General features: G+C 33.3%; 1 protein-coding gene across 1 annotated transcript; it reads right to left on the reverse strand.

The window, feature by feature from the left end:
• Nucleotides 1–2511: 2511 nt before the first annotated feature.
• Nucleotides 2512–18032, reverse strand: LOC143064563 (L-proline trans-4-hydroxylase-like). The gene is made up of 10 exons (XM_076237470.1): nt 17909–18032; nt 13173–13205; nt 11875–11953; nt 9387–9465; nt 8395–8502; nt 8034–8125; nt 6506–6596; nt 4893–5025; nt 3269–3420; nt 2512–2760 (listed from the first exon to the last, which is right to left on the reverse strand). The coding sequence occupies exons 2-10, from the start codon at nt 13186–13188 to the stop codon at nt 2647–2649; spliced, it is 864 nt and encodes a 287-aa protein (XP_076093585.1). The 5' UTR covers nt 13189–13205; nt 17909–18032; the 3' UTR covers nt 2512–2646.
• Nucleotides 18033–19478: the final 1446 nt, after the last annotated feature.

Genomic DNA, 19478 nt, shown 5'->3' on the forward strand with positions numbered 1-19478 from the left:
ATTATACATAATTCAAAGTGTACTACTTTAGTACACGATATCACATGGGTGTTTGACGCTCTATGAAATAATTTAGACCTAACATTTAGCGAAAAGGTAAATGTCGACAACAGACAAAACAATCGATCAGAAAATTAACAATTCTCACAAAAGGTATAAGTAAAAAGAACAATACTGAACTTTGAGGAAAATTCAAAACGGAAAATGGCAAAATCAAATGATAAAGCACATCAAAAGAATGGACAACAACTGTCGTATTCCTGGCTTGGTACAGGCATTTTCAAATGTACAATATGGTGGATTGAACCTGAGTGTATAGCGCTAAACCTCTCATGTGTATGATGCTATTTTTATTATATAAGCACAGGTTCAATACTGCTACCGGGTGACTATAAGTACAAACGTATATGATCGTATATCATCAGCTCATTAGTCAGTCGTTCGGTACATTATATTTAAGACATCTTTCTTAAATTGTCCGTTTACATATCTTGAAATTATAGAGAAACTATATTGTTCAAAAGTTCCTCAGTCATACCTTACATAGATTAGACCATTCTTCTAATGCCCCCTTTTGGTCATATATATTTTTATGTGTTTCGAAACTTATATCTCGTTAGCTTTCAATTGTGTGCGATTGTAGATTGAAATTCAATCAGATCGTCGGTATTTCTCTTACACAAACCAAGAACTGTTTGAGCAACGAGGAAAGGCGATTGCAGGTTCTAAGGGTGTGATTTCATTGACAAATTTTATTGCACTAGATGCTCATGTCATCATATGTCTCTTCAGTGGTGACTCCGTGGCCAAAATATTGAAAAGTCCGAAACCGAATACAAACATTGAAGTGCTGATAATTGCAAAAAGTATCAAAATTAAATCCAAAACCGAACAATGAATCCGAGCCACACATGCATATGAGATAGATAATATTTTATCCGTATTTTCATGCCTGTACCGAAGTACTGGCTATTGGATTGAATATATACCCGGGGTCAAACAGTCCTTCTGCAGAGGTATAAACAGAGGGGGGAAAGTCATATTTACTATATTTATTTGCACAAACGCATTTATAACAATTGTTTAAAAGTCTCAATATAAAGTACTTTACATTATAAAACATGAAATATCTTTATTGCAACTACCGGTATAATGTCTACAATAGGATGTATAAAAGTAAAATGCATCTTAAATATAATATAAATTTCTAATAAGATATTTCTAACTTTAGACATCTCAAAAATATAAGAAGAACATACTTTCAGTATTTGTAAAGATCAACTGATTAAAATAATTTTGATTTAATAGAGACTATCATTTTTGATAGATTTAAAATCAAAAATATTTTTTGTTTCAAGGGTTTCTTTGTTCCTTTTATGGTAATAATAACATTGACGTTACCAATTCTATTGCATCAGATGTATAATTTCGAAAGTAACGACTGATGTTCGTTATAGTTATAAATTTCATTTACCGCCCATCTAAATTTTCCCGATGTGTTAAGTTTCTGATGATGCCTTTGATTTTGGATGTAAATAAAGGCAAAGTAGTATATATATATACTTTTGAACATCGGTATACTACTGTTCCCTTTATGTATACTGCTGTTCAAAAGTTATAAATAGATTCGTAGAAAACAAATCCGGGTTACATAATAGTCGATTTGTACATTATCGACACGCCTGGGCTCCATCATTAGTTGTAATTAAGCGCTACCGGATTTTATGTATCATGACTTTTGATGTTTTTCTACTGCTTTTGGTTTTCTGATTCTATATTTAATCTCATCCAAAAAGGTGTGTAGCCAAAATGATAATTGTTTGGACTGGTATTGTGAAAATATTTCTATAAAGTTCAAGATTACATATTCGGTACATAAGTGCATCACTGTTTGTGATGTCCTGTGCTGTCTGTCATTGGTGAAAGATGTTCGTTGTTGTTCTGCGGTTTGCATGTTGTGTCGAAATTATATTATGTGTGTGCGCGTTTCTCTGTGTGAGTGGTCTTGTGTGTGTTTTTTGCTGTATTTCTGTCATGTAGTGTTGTCATTTTAGCGATATTTTTAATCATTGCCATGTAAGCGAGGGGTTTTGCTAGTTATAAATCAGGTTAAACCCACCATGTCTTTCAAATAACCTGTACATAAACAGGAATTGTTATCAAATAGTTCGTTTCTATGTATGTTGGCGTTTGTAATTTGTTGCACTTCATGCATTGTTCCTGTTGATCCTTTGTCTTCTTCTTGTAGTTGATGTGTTTTCTTCGATTTAAGTTCGTAAACCGGATTTGTTTTCTCTCAATCGATCTATGACTTTTGAACAGCGTTATACTCTTGTTGCTTTATAGTGATAGGTAGGAAATCATACGAAGAAATGGCTTGCAATACATCAGGCAAAATTTATATGAAATTGTGATAGACTGCATTAATATTATTCCAGTCACACTGTCACAAAATAGATGTATCACTTTGAGTCTTTGTAACCTAAAATTTGCAAAGTGAATGACTTTGGGTCTACATAAACTTGACTTTATTTCAGAATTACATGCATAAAGCTAACCAGTATTAAATATAACTATATTCCTGATGTCCGGTAAACTATAGATAAATATCTGTGAGATTCAATTACTATGTACTGCATGTAAACATCAGTGTGATAAGTCCTTTCTTCCGATCATCGTTGTGTTTGTGGAGGGATGTTCAAAGTCTTTTCCAGAAAAATCTGTAAAGTTTGAACATTCTTTCATTGCTGAATCTGGAACCTGAAATATGAAAATCATTATATAGCATTAAGAATATATCCTGTTTGCTCAAATAAAATAAAATTCTAAGAAAATACTCTACACTGGACATTCTCCTTCTCTGGCTTCTTTTACAGCTCATGCAATTTCCTCCTTTTTACTTTTACTTTGATGTGTACCGTGTACGTGAACTTATCAGATTTAAACATTGGTAAACTATGTTTGCCTTTAATTTATTTCTTAAATGGACAATCGCTGTATTATTTGTGAGAACGTAAAAAAGAAAAGGCAACAAGGATATCAAAATTTTAAAGAAGAGCGACAAATTATTTTAGACACAGATTATTTATAGTAGTCTGTCCACTTATTAAAGAAGTTCGAGGGATGAAAGTCTGGAAACGGAGTGATATAAAACAAATATTAACTGCTAAATATATTTGCATAAACAGTAAAAAGCAGTTGAAAAGAGTTCGACTCATTAGACCAGTAATCTTACAACAGTATTATTAAAATTGCTATCTATACTAACTTTTTTTATTGGCGTATACTGAGCGTGGTGATGCTTTATGACAGAGTCATTAGTTGCCTTGTTGTAACACATCAAGAATCCAAGCCTCCTCATCTGACTTCTGTTAGGACTGCTATAATGCAACGTATTCGAGTGGAGAAAAAGAACATCTCCTGTCAAATGAAAACTTCAACATGAAACTTCATCCCCTTATGTACATAATTACAAAAAGTATTAATGTACCAATTTATAAAATTCAATTTTCAATGAAATCAAACATGCTGATAAAGTTATGGCTAAAAGTCATATGATACTTCCAATTTAAAAAATTATAAACGTGCCGATACTGAATTAATTACTTCCAAGCCACTAATTCACCGATGTGTTCCCGTATGCAGTGACCTTAGTTACGAGACCAATTGTAACTTTGTCCACCACACAGCGCAAGTTACAGGTAAAAATCGTGATAGAAGAATGTAAGCAAGCGTGTTCTTGAACTTAGTAATAACAAATTCTTACAGAACAAATATAATACAAATAATCATTTAAAAACTGTTAAATAATTGTTTAAGTAACAGATTGGAACGCATGGAAAATTAAAAAAAATAAAATGTTATATGGCTCTATCAAATCACTCATCTGTCACATTTTCAAAATGCTCTGATTTTACTGTTTATCAAAGTCACGATCCGCTTAATTTTGGCAACAAACTCTAAATTTTATTAGCTTGCGATCAAGAAGCACTTAGTCAAATATTATTTGTCAATAATACGTTATAAATGTGTAACTGATATAAAAATAAACGTTCATGCAAGACTTAGTTTAGTATATTTGCATGCATTGGTTCAATAAATTTTGATAACATTAAATTTCCAGAAACTCGTTTGATACGCCTTTAAAACTGGTCTTAAAGTAGATGAAATATTTGATAAAAGTGTACAACATCTAAACAAGCTTCTGCGTGTAAAACATGTATCATTTTTCTAAATAAACACTCCGATTTCTCATAGTATTGTCTCTATTATTTAGAAATAAAAAAGACCAAAAATAATCATACATCCATTGCATCTACTCTAAATATAACCTTTATGAATCGTATGATTAGTTTATTGTGTAGAAAAGGCGAAAAACCCTACGCAATTGTCATGTTACAATTGAGAAGTTAACTATTGTGGTAAATATATTGGTGTGGTCTAATTATGCGACATCATGACAAATAGAAAATCGTGAAATAACCGATGATGGTGCATACATTTTATGTGTGAACAATACCATATATATTTAATCAACAAATCAAAAATATAAAAACAGCACTGGTACATTAGTGAGGTTTACATTTGATGTCATAATAATTTCAATGATTGATAAAGAACTGAAAAGTGTTTTATTTGTATCAGCTACTTTGTTTTCGACTATTCATTACAATTATAACTACCAACTGTTTCAAGTGACATATAAAGAATACGGTAAAAGAATATAATTACTCTGTTGTTTATGAAAACCAAACCAGAATGTCCCTCCAGAATGAATACGACCGGTTTTAAGTAATTAATGTTGCATTCAAACCTTATACTAGTAATTACATAAAACTAACAAAAAAGGAGTTCGCAAATCTAAGAAATGCATATTTTTCTTAACTTTATACCTCTTTCCATCACAGCGTATATGTGGGGACACCTTTCTTTGATAGATTGCAGTCGGGATTCTTCGGCAATCTGATTTTGTCCATCATAAACGTGATGGTCTAAACGTCCACATTTATTAGATCTTGCTAAAACCTACAAAAGAGTCAAACATCTTCAAAATATTCACTATAGAATAGAAAAGGCATTGGTTTAATTTGTTCAATAAAATACATTGTTTTCAAGAGAGTTACATATCATTCGAAAAAACTAATCAATTTTCAGTCTTTATTATTGTGAGTGTTCTTTCAAAGTAATAAGTATTTTAAACAGATATAAAAAAAAAATCAAACTATTGTGCTTTTTAATCACAGTAGTTTAAAAATATAAGATTTGTTTAAAATAGAAATAGAGAATTCTGTAATGAGCAGTACTGTATAATTATCATTTGTTTTTGCAGTACCAATAAGGGGTTTAGTCAGTGAAGCAATTTACGATATGAATATACAACTATAGTAAAATATTAAAAACAGTAAAAAATATTTCGTAAACAAGTCGAAAATGTTTTAGAACTTCAAAGTTATAGCACTATAAAATGTAGTACATAGGCTTTGTTACCATGACTGACTACACAGGCAAAATTTGCTCACGTGAATTTCACATGAATCTCACATGAAATTCATATGAAAAATTTCACCTGAGATTCACCTAAAACAAGCTATTACATGAAACTCACCAGGAAATTGTTATGTGAATTTCATGTGAATTGAGATTCATATGATTCTAACGTGAAAAATTTCACATGAATATCACGTGAACTTTTCAAAAAAGAAATTGGTATTTTTCGTGATATTAACTAAATTTGAAAATTTAGATGTTGTTTATATTAATACTTTATTTTAAAAATTTATGTGAATTTCACGTGAACAAAATTCATGTGATTTTCACATGAAATTCACGCGAGTTTCACATGAGATTCATGTGAACCTCACATAAATTGATTTCAAGAGAGATTCACGTATAAGTTCGTTTGAGGTGAATTTGACGTGAGATTCACGTATAAGTTCGTTTGAGGCGAAATTCACGTGAATTTCCCGTGTGATTCACGTGAAATTGATGAGAATCAAATTTGCCTGTGTACTTTTCAAATATGTGATGGCTGAAATTTCCATAACGTCAACTTATAACCAAGATTTCTTATTCTGACACCGACACACTGAGTCGGATTTTAAAAAAATTTTCTAACTCAAGAGTTTACAGTCCACAAGAACAAATATCAACCTACTTAGATACTCAATTTTTACTACGTGCATGTAGTCTTCGTCCTTAAACTAATTAAAACAAGATAATTGAATGTGAACTTTTATTTTTTTGTTTTAAATTGCCCAATAAATACCACCACAAGAAATATTTATTTTCTCTAGGGAGTTTAAACATATCAAAAAAGCAACTTATGGATGTCTCTTAATGAATGTGCAATAATGCAACTATGCAGCTTAATGGGAACTGTACGATACCTAAATATTTTTTAGTTGGACATGACTGTTACAAAACATTTCATGAAAATGGTAGGAGCTTTTATACTTGAATTTTTCAAAATAACTCTCTTCTTTCATTTTATTTTCATAAAAATTACCTCTAAACAACCGTTTTCTTTCGTGCTTGGATCTACTGCAACCCAAACAGTCATCATATCAGGGAAAAGGTTTCCATAATGATACCAATATCTGCAGTTCAATTCATATGAAACATTAACATTTACCATAATAACAGCTACCAGTATAATAAAAAAAATGTGATATGATTGCGAATAAGAACTATCGACGAGAAACCGAAAGCCGCGGTTGTTAACATAGCAGATTCAGATTGGAACTTCAACAAAAATATCCATGAAGAGGTCGACCTCCATATGACTAGAAACAAGTACATGTTGGATAGTTATATACTAGTATGCATACATAGCAGGAGACCCTCAACAGGCCCACACACTCCGATCTCGCACATGTTTGCAGTTCAATAGTTCCCTCCGTTTTTGTTTGTTACATTCGTTTGTCTTCTTAATCGATTTGTGAGATATGAACATCGTTTAACTTCTGGTGCCTTAATCCAATAATCATTATCACACATTGAAGGATTTAGGAGATAACTGTATTGTATTTTAAGCTCCGACGGCATCAATTGGGGATTTGATGGTCGCAAATTAAGTTTACTGTCGACGCGTTAGTGGAGAGAGTAAACGGGTATTTGCGACCATCAGATCTCCAATTGATGCCGTCGGACCTTAAAATACAATATTGTTATCTCCATTCTAATGAAACCGACAGGAAACAACGTTAAAACATGTTTTTAAAATCTGTCATATGCCGTCTACGCTTGCGCGTACGTTCTACAGCATCAATTGTCAATTGATGCCATGTAAATAAGTGACGTTATCCAATCAAAATGAACGTTACAAATGTTGTTGCATTAGAAATAACGTTTACGTAAGGGAATGAAAATTTCCTTTCTACAGAAGAGGGGCGAAAGATACCAGAGGGACTCATAAATGAAAATAAACTGACAACGCCATGGCTAAAAAAGAAAAAGACAAACAGACAAACAATAGTACACAAAACACAACATAGAAAACTAAAGAATAAGCAACACGAACCCCACTAAAAATTAGGGGTGATCTCAGGTGCTCCGGAAGGGTAAGCAGATCCTGCTCCACATTGACACCCGTCGTGTTGCTTATGTGATAACAAATCCGGTATATAATCTAATTCGGTAGGTCACATTGAAGGGGATTATAGTTATGACGTAAGCAACATATCCGATATCAGTTGTGAAACGGTTATTCCATAACGGTTAACCAACTCGTGATGGCGTCTGTAAAATTTACGAAGAGATGATTTCAACTTCACCATTTGGAACTCTTGGTTTAATAGCTTCCTTGTGAGCAGCAAACCTCTATCAAGAAAATCATGATAGGAAATGCAAGCACTGTACTCTCGTATCAATGGGGAGATATATACCCCGTATGCAGGTGCTGCTAGAATGTTGCTACTTACAAATGGAAAGTTCAATTAGGGTTTTTTTTTTTTTAAATATAACGTTTACTCATATGTCTGATATCAACAGTTCTTGAGTGAAACGATTTGAAAATATTATAACAATATGATTACCCATAATCTTGATGCCAATATATTGCACCGGAGACCTTTGGATCCTTCAGAATTAATTTGGAATGATAATGATAAACTTCGCCGTTTAATAACTGCAATTAGAAAATATTAATTAAATTCAATTATGTATGTACTTGAAAACCTTCCTGTTAAGAGGTCATTAGATTAGATAATAACCTTGTGGTCTAAGCAAAATACGTTGAAAATTAAACAAAAAACGGGCCTTCATACATGACAGACAATTAAGCCATATGTATCTATTAAGTTAAATGTCCGATTCTAAAATTGTTTTTAATCAAACATAAAAATGTTAAGGATAAAATGTCAGATTAAGAAAATTAAAAAAAGAGTTTATACACACCTTCTCACAAGTGTTAACAATTTTCTCTGATCTTGCTGCAATGCCAGTGATGTCACTACCTGGATGTTTCCACTGAACTCGAACGATCTTATTTTCCTTGTCTTCTAACTGAAAATAAATATGATGCTATAGAGGTGTCCAGACAGTGTCAATCCTTTTGCCATTCATTTTTTACTAATTTTCGAAACTTGGAGTGCATTTTTCATTCATTAATATTTCAGAAAATAAATGCTTATTATTTTTTTCACTTATCAGCTCAAGTTCAATTTTTTTTGCATAAATTTCCTGTTTACAAAACTTTAATTTTTTCGTAAAAACTAAGGATTTTCTTATCCCAGGCATAGATTACCTTAGCCGTATTTGGCACAACCTTTTTTTTTTTTTTTTTTTGGATCCTCAATGCTTTTCAGCTTTGTACTTGTTTGGCTTTATTAATATTTTGATATGAGCGTCACTGATAAGTCTTATGTAGACGAAACGCGCGTCTGGCGTACTAAATTAAAATCCTGGTAACTTTGATAACTATTTACATCACTGGGTCGATGACACTGCTGGTGGACGTTTCGTCCCCGAGGGTATCACCAGCCCAGTAGTCAACACTTCGGTGTTGACATGAATATCAATAATGTGGTCTTTTTTTCCCGTAAATTTCCTGTTTACAAAACTTTTTTTTTTGGATCCTCAATGCTCTTCAACTTTGTACTTTATGAATATTTTGATATGAACGTCACTGATGAGTCTTATGTAGACGAAACGCGCGTCTGGCGTACTAAATTAAAATCCTGGTAACTTTGATAACTATCAATGAGGCATGCAAATATAAAACAATCTGTCAGATAATCAATTTACGGTATCTTGACCTATATGGTCAGAACTAGTTGTTCAAGAACATTTACAATTTATTACATAATATTTTGAACAACGTATGTTTTAACTTTATTCCTGTTCAATTGTTAAATTTTCTAAACATTTGTTTCTTGTCGTTTGCTTACCGAGTAACGGTTCTCCATAAACTGCTCTGAAGTGACACATTTCTCAATTTTATCTATTTCGTCTTTATCAAACATATGTCTTTAAAAAAAACAATAGATTCTTTAAATAAAGTTACATTTTTGTTAACTTCATTTTATCAGACATAAATGGCCTTGGTGGCCTTGTGCTGGTCTTTGTCACAATTCCTTTCTCAATCTTATAATATTTATGAAGAACTAATACTACTGGTATGTGAATAAAAAAATCATCTAAGATACCAGACTTTTAATCAGCGTTCCAACTACTTTTTTACTACAGTTTGTTTTTATAGTATGCTGTTACACAACTTTTCCCAGTCATGGGGAGATTCTGTCATATTTAGGGTTTGTTTATTTAGAATAATTTTAGCATAAATCATGCCATTGTTTTTTTTTAATTGTTTTTCATTTTGTCATGCAGGTACTTTTTCTAGCTCACTATGCGGTGTGAAAGTTCATACAATAATCTTTAGTTGTTAACATCAAGTCCCTTGATCGTTGGCCGGCATTTTGTGATAGCATTAAAGTCATATGAAACGATTGACTGATGAAAAATAATGGTTATCCAATTCTTGAACCAATGCATGTATATATCATAAACTTAGTCTTCTGTGCAACGCAAATATATCGTAAAATTGTCATTTTTTTTTCTCTCGTCTGTTATGAGGTGAAAAAATGGCAGCTACTTAATTGTCGTGTTTTAAAGCCGTAGTTTACCGAGGGTCACCTTATTGTAAACAATCAACAAAGAAGCATGGATATTGAGCACGTTTTTAACTTGTACAATCACATATTTGTTTATTTCAATGACAGATCCATGTGTTATTCAATCAACGGATTTTTACGAGAAGTGTCACACTAAAGCCCCGGTCACAACAGATCGTGCGATTTTTTTTGTCGTTGAAGATCTATAAAATAGTTGTCGTGGCGCTGCAAAATGTCCAAAAAAAATATTTCGAGTGGTCACATCAGCTACGACATGTCCACGATGATTCCACGATGGGTACAAGACAGTCTCTAAAAAATGTAATTGTACTTTCGTGTGTGTGTCGCAAGTCGGTCGTGTGACAATCGTGCGATAATCGTACGACAATCGTGAGTTGTTTTGGGCTATTTTTCAGGTTTTCATGTCATGGGTTGTGCGTGTTATTGTCGTATCACTATCGTGCCAATGTTGTACGACTGTCGTACCACTTTGATGCGACTCTTAACAAAAGCTCTTAAAACATGTAAGGCTATACCCGCATGAATCCAACGAAATCACTGGCAGATTCCTATTCCAACTCTTACATCAGTGTACCATACTGCCCAAACATCAGGTGACGTTCGATCCATGGCCTTACCCACCAACGTCGGGTGTTTCGGTGTTTCTTATACTGTTTACGGGCTCGAATCAATTCTGAAAGGACCATATTTTGCTCTTGTTGTAGTCCGCCAAGGCGCCTATTTAGCAGGGCCAAGCATAATCGTCGTCTTGTTTAAATGGTAGACGGTATGTTTTTCCAAACATTCATTCCCGCCGAATTGTGCTCTTCTAAATACAACAAAAATATGTTGCACGACGAACGTACCACTGTCGTACGACAGACAATCAATCTTGTGCGATCATCGTACGAAATTTGTTATTCGTGAGACAATCGTGCGACTGTATCACGAGTGTCTTGCGACAGTCATGAGATTGTCGTTAGACAGCCGTACGACGATTGTTTGATTAAAATGAATTATATTGATACCCACGACAATGTGATTATCGCACGACAGTCGGACGACGATTGTAAGACACCTTCACGAAAGCCACAAGACAGTGATACGATAAAAAATCGTAGAGCAAAAAAGGTGCATGTCCAATTTTCGTCCCACGACAGCGCCACGATGGTCAAAATATCGTACGACTGTCGTGCGATTGTCCTACGACGACCACAGATGATCCGCGATTTGACCAAATTTCATGTCGCGACGCAGTATAGATGTGTCGTAGATTCGTTGTGACCAGGGCTTAAGGTCACTCTGCATACGGAAAATATGTCGGCGAATTGCTTTCTGGAAGCAAGCAATTAAAAAAAGTAACTTTCTTCTAAATGTGTACAAATTAAACACTTCGGTGTTGACATGAATATCAATAATGTGGTCATTTTTATAAATTTCCTGTTTACAAAACATTTTAATTTTTCGAAAAACTAAGGATTTTCTTATCCCAGGCATAGATAACCTTAGCCGTATTTGGCACAACTTTTTGGAATTTTGGATCCTCAATGCTCTTCAACTTTGTACTTGTTTGGCTTTATAATATTTTGATATGAGCGTCACTGATGAGTCTTATGTAGACGAAACGCGCTGTACATAAGTTTAATAATGAAAACTATCCATTTAGTTATAAAAAAACATATGCATCAATTTTTTTTAACTTTGAGGTTTCATATGACTTTAAAACACAGTCCTTATTTTTATTTTATGAAATACCATTACCTACCGTATAATCAGAAAACCATTTTCATGATAGTCATCATACATTTGATCCGTCAGTTTAAAAGGCTCGCTGAATTTGAAATCTATATAAAAAAGTATATAAGTTCAATAAGTTGAAAATTAATTTATTATGTCTGTTTAGTTCACGCATCATTGTAAATATAACGGAATTTGATGAGACTGTCATCAAAGTGAGAGGGTTAGCGCTATAAAACCAGGTTTAATCCACCATTTTCTACATTTGAAAATGCCTGTACCAAGTCAGGAATACGACAGTTCTTGTCAATTCGTTTTTGATGTGTTTTGTTATTTGATTTTGAACATGTGATTATGGAATTTTCGATTATATTTTCCTCTAAGTTCCGTATTTTTGTTATTTTACTGTTTACATGCCCGTTCTTTTCGGCATATAATTAATGAAGCAAATTAAACGAATATATGTAAACACAATATTTGAGAATTGGGAATGTTTCAAATGATAGGATTTAAACTTCCTATAGCTAATTGATTCTTACGTTAGTCAATTCTAAAAAGCATAATTAAAGCAGTTGCTGAGTTCTACCTCAGACTTAGATAACCGTAGCTGTATTTGGCAAAACTTACAGGAATTTTGGTCCGCAATGCTCTTCAACTTCGTACTTTATTTCACCTTTTTAACTTTTTAGGATTCGAGCGTCACTGATGAGTCTGGCGTCTATACAAAATTTAGTCCTGGTATCTATGATGAGTTTATTTACAACCACTGGGTCGATGCCACTGCTAGTGGAGATTAATTTCCCCGAGGGTATCACGAGCCCAGTAGTCAGCACTTTTGTGCTGATATGAATTATTATTGATATGGTTATATATTAATAAATAAACTGTTTACAAAATTTTGAATTTTTGAAATACTAAGGCTTTTCTATCTCAGGCATAGATTACCTTAGCTGTATTTGGCAAAACTTTTAAGAATTTTGGTCATCAATATGCTCTTCAACTTCGTACTTTATTTGGGCTTTTTGACTTTTTGGGATTCGAGCGTCAATGATGAGTCTTTTGAAGACGAAACGGGCGTCTGTCGTGTATACAAAATTAAGTCCTGGTATCTATGATGAGTTTATTGATCAATAATGGTCAATTACAAAATTTCACCCAAAATTTTAATGATAATTGTGTTTGTAGATGACAAACGTGCAGCTAATAAAAATATAGTAAATTATCATTCACACTCCATTCTACATAATAATCTTATGAAAAAGTTGTATAATCACTGAGACCGTCTAAATTATCAACAGTTATCAACAGTTATGTTGCCAAACATACCTGATCCAACACTCATTGTTAGTTCTTAGGGTTCTGTAAAATACAAAACAACACATTTATATAGATATATAATAAGAGGCTTGAGAGAACTACCAACTGCTGTCTAAATCGGTGGTACATCATACACAAACAAAATAAACCTGTCTAAAGATCTGTGCATATGTCTGCAATCTTTGCATGTCCTTTCACTAGGTATCACTCAAGTAACTGTTCAGTTTGATACAATATCGTGTATGCACGTCTGTGGGGTTGTGGTCAAAGTGCAAAAAGTGTAAAGGCTCACTAGTACAGCTCCTTTTTGATTTTTAATTAAGAAATAATTGATGCCAGCTATACTTTATTGTAGTTTTAACATGGGTAGGCATTATATTCGTGATTATTTTTGCCAGAGCGATAGCGAGGGCTAAAATAACACGAATATAATGCCTACCCATGTTAAAACTACAATAAAGTATAGCTGGCATCAATTATTTCGATTCTGATTAGGACAATTACGGTAATTTCTATGTTCGCTGTGTACATAAGTGTACCGTATTAGTGTAGGCTCTTCCATCAACCTTCCTGTCGATTTTTATCCAACTAGTTCAAACCAGTTTAATTTCGCAAAGTTGTATTTCTAAAATTCAAAATTGAAACAGAAATTAACAAATTAATTTATTAACTAAAACAATATTTGTGTCACAACAGTCTTTTCCTTTGAGGTCAATTTCTGACACGCACATTTTCAAGTCAGTTGTCAATGGCGGTGGACGCACAAGGATAGTCGGGTAGGTCTTTATTTACTAAATTAATCGTAAATATTCCGCCGGTTAATATTGTAGCATTGGTAAATATGTTCATATCTGATAGAAGATTCCTTGATAAAGTTGTGCTGACATTCAAGACTTGGCAGGAGGGGCCCTTTGACAGAGATCCATTTATACTTGCGGTGGCTACACCTTGTAAAGTTGATCAAAGCCAAAGGGCACGCCTTTGTGCATCTGACGATTTCAAATGCTGTATTACATGATGATTAAAATTAATACTGGGTGACAATCTTGTTGCATTTGTAAAATGGATTGGAAACCTTGGTGGTATATTGGTAATTACGCCTATTTTTTTTATAGGAGAATGGGGTTCGATTCCCTGCTAGGGTCAATCCATTTTATCAGAAATATGAAACAATTTTGTCATTTCAGTACAACAGTAATAATAACCTATAAAAAATACTTTATTTTATATTTTATCGTCGGAACATATGTTTCAATGAAATTATTATATACGATGACGCCTTTTTAACGGGAGAGATGAAACGTGTTTTTCAGAGGGAGGGATTTTGAAATTAGAACAGCCAACATGAACGTTGTGGTATCTAGGTCAAATATGTCAATTACGAATTGTAACACATTGTTGCCATTGTAAAAGTATTAGCAACAAAATGTGTATCATTTTAGTGTTTGAAAGTGTTTTAATTTAAGGAAATACATTAAATGCATACCAATTTGACGAAATTCATTTTTCTGCCGTAGTCAATATACGCATGTGCAACACTAATTTTATTGGATAATAAAGTATGGTTTCTTTACAAAGCTAAAGAAGCACGTCATATTAGAATTAAGAAATAATTCATGGAAGCCATAGATTTGTTGGAAATTTACACATGGCCTGGGCCGTGATATTCGAATTTTATCCTGAGCGTTAGCGAGGGATAAAATTAACGAATATCACGGCCCAGGCCATGTGTAAATTTACAACAAATCTATGGCTTCCATGAATTATTTCGATTCTAACAGGACAAATACGATCATTAAAAAACTGAAGCGATGATGGTAATACCGTGTGTGTGGCTGTTCTATTTTACCCACTGTTTGATAAATGTAAAACAAATCTAATAAACATGCATGAATGATTTCTTAACTAACCGCTAGAAAAAAAAAGTGTTTACTTTATTTACTTCTCAGTAAACCCAACATTTGCAATTTTAAATTTACATTTTTTATCGTAAGCTACCGTCAAATTCACTGTTGACATGTTGTAACCAAGGAGCCGCCATGTTGACTTAATGAAATCAGTAAATGTGCGAATAATGCAATAGAACAGAAAACAAGCAATACCTACCTCAATACTTTATTTTAATGCAATTGTATCCGAGTTTAGAAGGTAAACGCAATAGAAAAACCTTCAGCTTTGACGTTTTCATTCGTATGACGTCATGTTTTGAAAGACGTTAATGCGCTAAAATCATTACTGGAATTTCGCGGAATTTTAATTTATTTTGTTTTTGTCCATTTTTCCGTTCTCTAATGTGTGAATTCTTTTTGTTATGCGTCAGAATCAGAATAAATGTTCTATATAGTTTTATTCAATTGTAATGTTAACACAGCGAAATCCACAACCGTTTACGCATAGGTTACGATACATGTGGATTTACGTGGGAGGCATATTTAAACAGCCATTTGTGTACATCTTGGAGTCTGCGCTAAGTATAGATATATCGAGAATTTTATCACGGTGTTGTTTACAAAGCAAAAGAAGCACGTCATATTAGAATATTGATTTTGCTCCAATTGAAGCATTTGTGGAATGAATGCTTTGAATTGCTAATGAATAGAAGGCAATACCAGGAACTTTTGTAGGACACATTGCAAAATATTCAGATTTCTTTATGGTACTTGCATCAATAAAATCTTCTCTTCAAACCGTTTTCAAGTTGACTCTATCGTATGTTTACGATCAGATGTTTTGTAATTGCCAGTGTGTTTGAACATTATGTCATCTATATTTCTAAATAAGGAAATCGAATTTTTAATAGCCGATTTGTTGAATTTCTCTAATTAACACATAATTATGTTTTCATAAGATCAGTACGGTATCCATTGTCGTTTCTTCAATTTGTGAAATGGAATGAGATGAAGTTGTTGTTCTTCAAATTCAACTTGATTGTTTTTTCAACCATGCAAGCAATTAAAGGACAAACTTTAACTGAGAATCCCAAATGTCGGCCACATGTGGTACAGGATTTTAAATTCTTGTCGTTCTGAGGCACTTGCTGACACCCCTTGTTTAATTGATTCGATATGTCCCTGAGTCTTTGTGTTTTATACACTGTTGTTTTGCCATGGTATTGACATTTTGTCTTCTTATTATGAGTTTGAATGCCCCTTTGGTGTCTTCTGCTTCCTTTTCTCTACATGCCTTGTATACCGTGATACCATCTGTATGAGTAATCGAGTAGAGGAGGGAGGTTTACGTCCATAAGAGTCGTGTTGACAGGATGAACTTAATGTTTAGATTGTCCTTCGGTACTTATAGTAGTACTAGTCAGTGGCGGATTCAGGAATTTTCATAAGTAGGGGCCCACTGGCTGCCTAAGAGGGGCCCGATTTCATCACGCTTCAGTGATTTCCTATATAAGCAACCAAATTTTTTTTCTCAAAAGGGGGGGGGGGCAAGGCCGAAATCCGCCTCTGCTAGTGTCTTTGATACTCTGAGCTTTGATATCAGTTTGCTGGTTTGATGTTATTAAAAATTCATCAATTCACTGGATGTTCCTTGATAGATTTCAAATATTGTGATGAATCAGTGCCACTCGAGCATGGCGTCTTAACCGTTCAAATTGTTTTGTGTGGTAATTAACCTAAGGTGGTAACAGACGTAACAAACAAGGTAAATGCTGAACACAAGATGTATCATTCTATATCTATACCTGTATATGTAACAGCCAGTATGTTCCGTCAGTTACTTTGTTCCGGCGGAACTTTTCAACTAGTTATTTCGTTCCGATGGAACTTTCCAACTAGTTGTTTTATTCCGAGTGCAGTCAAAAAGTTCCGGAAAAAAAGTAGCTAGTTTAAAAGTCCCGGAACAATGTATCTAGTTGAATAGTTCTGGCGGAACAGAACAACTAGTTAATTCGGTCAGAATATTGCCTTCATAACGGAATAAGTTGTAATTCATTGTTATACATTAATCTGAAATTGATATTTTTAAAAGTACCCACATGAGGAGGAACTTTTGGGCTAGTTTGTTAGTTCCGGTTTTGACTAATTTGACAAAGACGAACTTTGTGACTAGTTGATAAGTTCCTTTTGAATTTTGTAATCAGTATCTTGGTTCCCCTTTGAAAGGTTCAATTATAATATGTTACGCTTTTACTTTGCATCAATTCTCCAAATGGAACTTTGTGACTGGTTGATAAGTTCCGCTGGAACTTTTGGGCTAGTTTGTTAGTTCCGGTTTTGACTAATTTGGCAAAAAGGAACTTTCTAACTAGTTGATATGTTCCGTTGGAACTTTTCAACTAGTCACTTTGTTCCGGTGGAACTTTTAAACCAGAGGAAGAACAAAGTAACTAGTTATTAAGTTCCTCCGAAACTTTTCGGCTAGTTAGTTCTTTCCGCCCGGAACTTTCCAACGTCGGAACAAAAGAGCATTTACATATGTAATATACGTTCATCAGTAAGTAATGCCACCCAATGGGACTTTTATTAGCCATTAAATTGTGTTATAAAATTATATGTATTTAAGGACTTGTTTAGCCATTAAAGCCATACTTGAAGTTTGACCACCAGTTAAACGTATAGGAATTTTGTTTACCGAGACATTTAAGTATTAAGGACTGATATGTCTATTTTTAGAATTTAAGAACATATATACCTTTATGCTTCGTTACAATCTTTCGTGATTATTTAATTTAATCCTTTCCCGGTACATGCATGTACCATCGTGTCGTTCTTATACAAATAAAAGAAACTTACCAACAACTGCGCTGATGTGACTGTAAAATGTTCTCTTCTGTACCTTACTATAATGAATATTGATTTGTTTACTGTTGAAATGTTACACTTATTATCATAACGTAGGTGAAGGTCTGTAGTTTCGTTTTGAAGATAGCCAGCTGACTCGAAACTATGTATGATTCATTTGAAAGTGACTTTTGCTGAAAAGACGGTTAATAAAAGATAGAATTGTGTTTGAAATGATTCATCACAAGTGATATACATATTTATTGATGTTCGTGTGTATGCTCCATCTGTCACTAGCCGTTAATTATATTAGAGGGTATATGTTTAGGGTGTGCCTAACAATAAAGTATTGAGAAATTTGAATATAAGATGGAAATTTTAATATAAATGATAACTTCTAGACAATAATGTTTTTTTAAAGGGGCATTATCTGTGAATTTATGTTTCCCATTTGACTCGAATTCTTATATCTGATTGATATTAGGCGTATGTTGATAATCTCATTTGCAGCAGAATCTCGTATATGTATTTTAGTCTAGACGCCATATAATTAAATATCCTTGTGACCTCTGAAGACTGCCGACACTGTCACAGTCATATAACCAGATATAAACATAATTTAGATATAAATAGATAGCAATCTCGTGCAAGTGAATTTTTTTTAGGCTTTTTTGGTTGCATATTATAAGTCAGTTTAAAATAATTTTTGAAAACACCTTTTGTACCTGTATAAGAATGAGATTTTGTGGATTGAAATCAAATGGTTTACCCTTGGTTCACTTTCAATGTTGACATTCTTTAAATTTCCTTATATTTCTCGAACCGAACACACCTAGTTCATGCGTTACCCATCTCCAGTAATGGGGTTAAATACGTATTCAATAAAGGTCGGATTATTCACTTGCTAGTGAATAATTCATCAGAATGTTTCTTAGCTTATTTTGACAAAATAGATGCAAACTGGATTCTAAAAGCCATTTTTTCATTCACTGTTTCACTTTCATTAACTAACTTCCCTTTAAAGAGAAAGGTAAACAAATTTGAATTACAGAAATAAAAGATGAATAAAAAAATAAAACCAAAATTGTACTCTTTCTGTACATAAAATTAAATAATAACATTGTTGGGAATTTTACAGATTATCATTTGATTTTTGAATTGATAATAGTGACCTTAAATTATTAAGAGACTCCGCCCCTATCCAGGCCCTCATATCATACAGATAAAGGATAAACTGTGATCATTATACGTGTATTAAGGGAAAATATAATAGGAATAAACTCGTTTTGTCTTTGAGTTATTGAAGACAAATCTGGAATAAATTAATGCACAAACAAAATGAATAAAACTCTGATGTGGGGTTCATATTGCTTAGTCTTTAGTTTCTATGTTGTGTCTTCTGTACTATTATTTATCTGTTTGTTTTTTTATTTTTAGCCATGGCATTGTCAGTTTATTTTCTATCTATGAGTTTGACTCTCCCTCTGGTATCTTTCGTTCCTCTTTTAAACATCACAATAACTTTAAGCAAATACAGGGGTACAGGTTTTAAGGGGTCCCACCTTTATTGAGCTAAATTTAT

The sequence above is a fragment of the Mytilus galloprovincialis genome, chromosome 2, assembly GCF_965363235.1.
Source record: "Mytilus galloprovincialis chromosome 2, xbMytGall1.hap1.1, whole genome shotgun sequence".
In the NCBI taxonomy this organism is placed as follows: Eukaryota; Metazoa; Mollusca; class Bivalvia; order Mytilida; family Mytilidae; genus Mytilus; species Mytilus galloprovincialis.

Bases quoted from the DNA above. Each gene is read 5' to 3' on its own strand.
- LOC143064563 (XM_076237470.1), bottom strand. The intron at 8,503-9,386 runs GTAAGCAAACGA...ATTTATTTTCAG, and splicing joins TTATGGAGAACCGTTACTCG to TTAGAAGACAAGGAAAATAA. The intron at 6,597-8,033 runs GTAATCATATTG...ATTGAACTGCAG, and splicing joins TATTGGCATCAAGATTATGG to ATATTGGTATCATTATGGAA.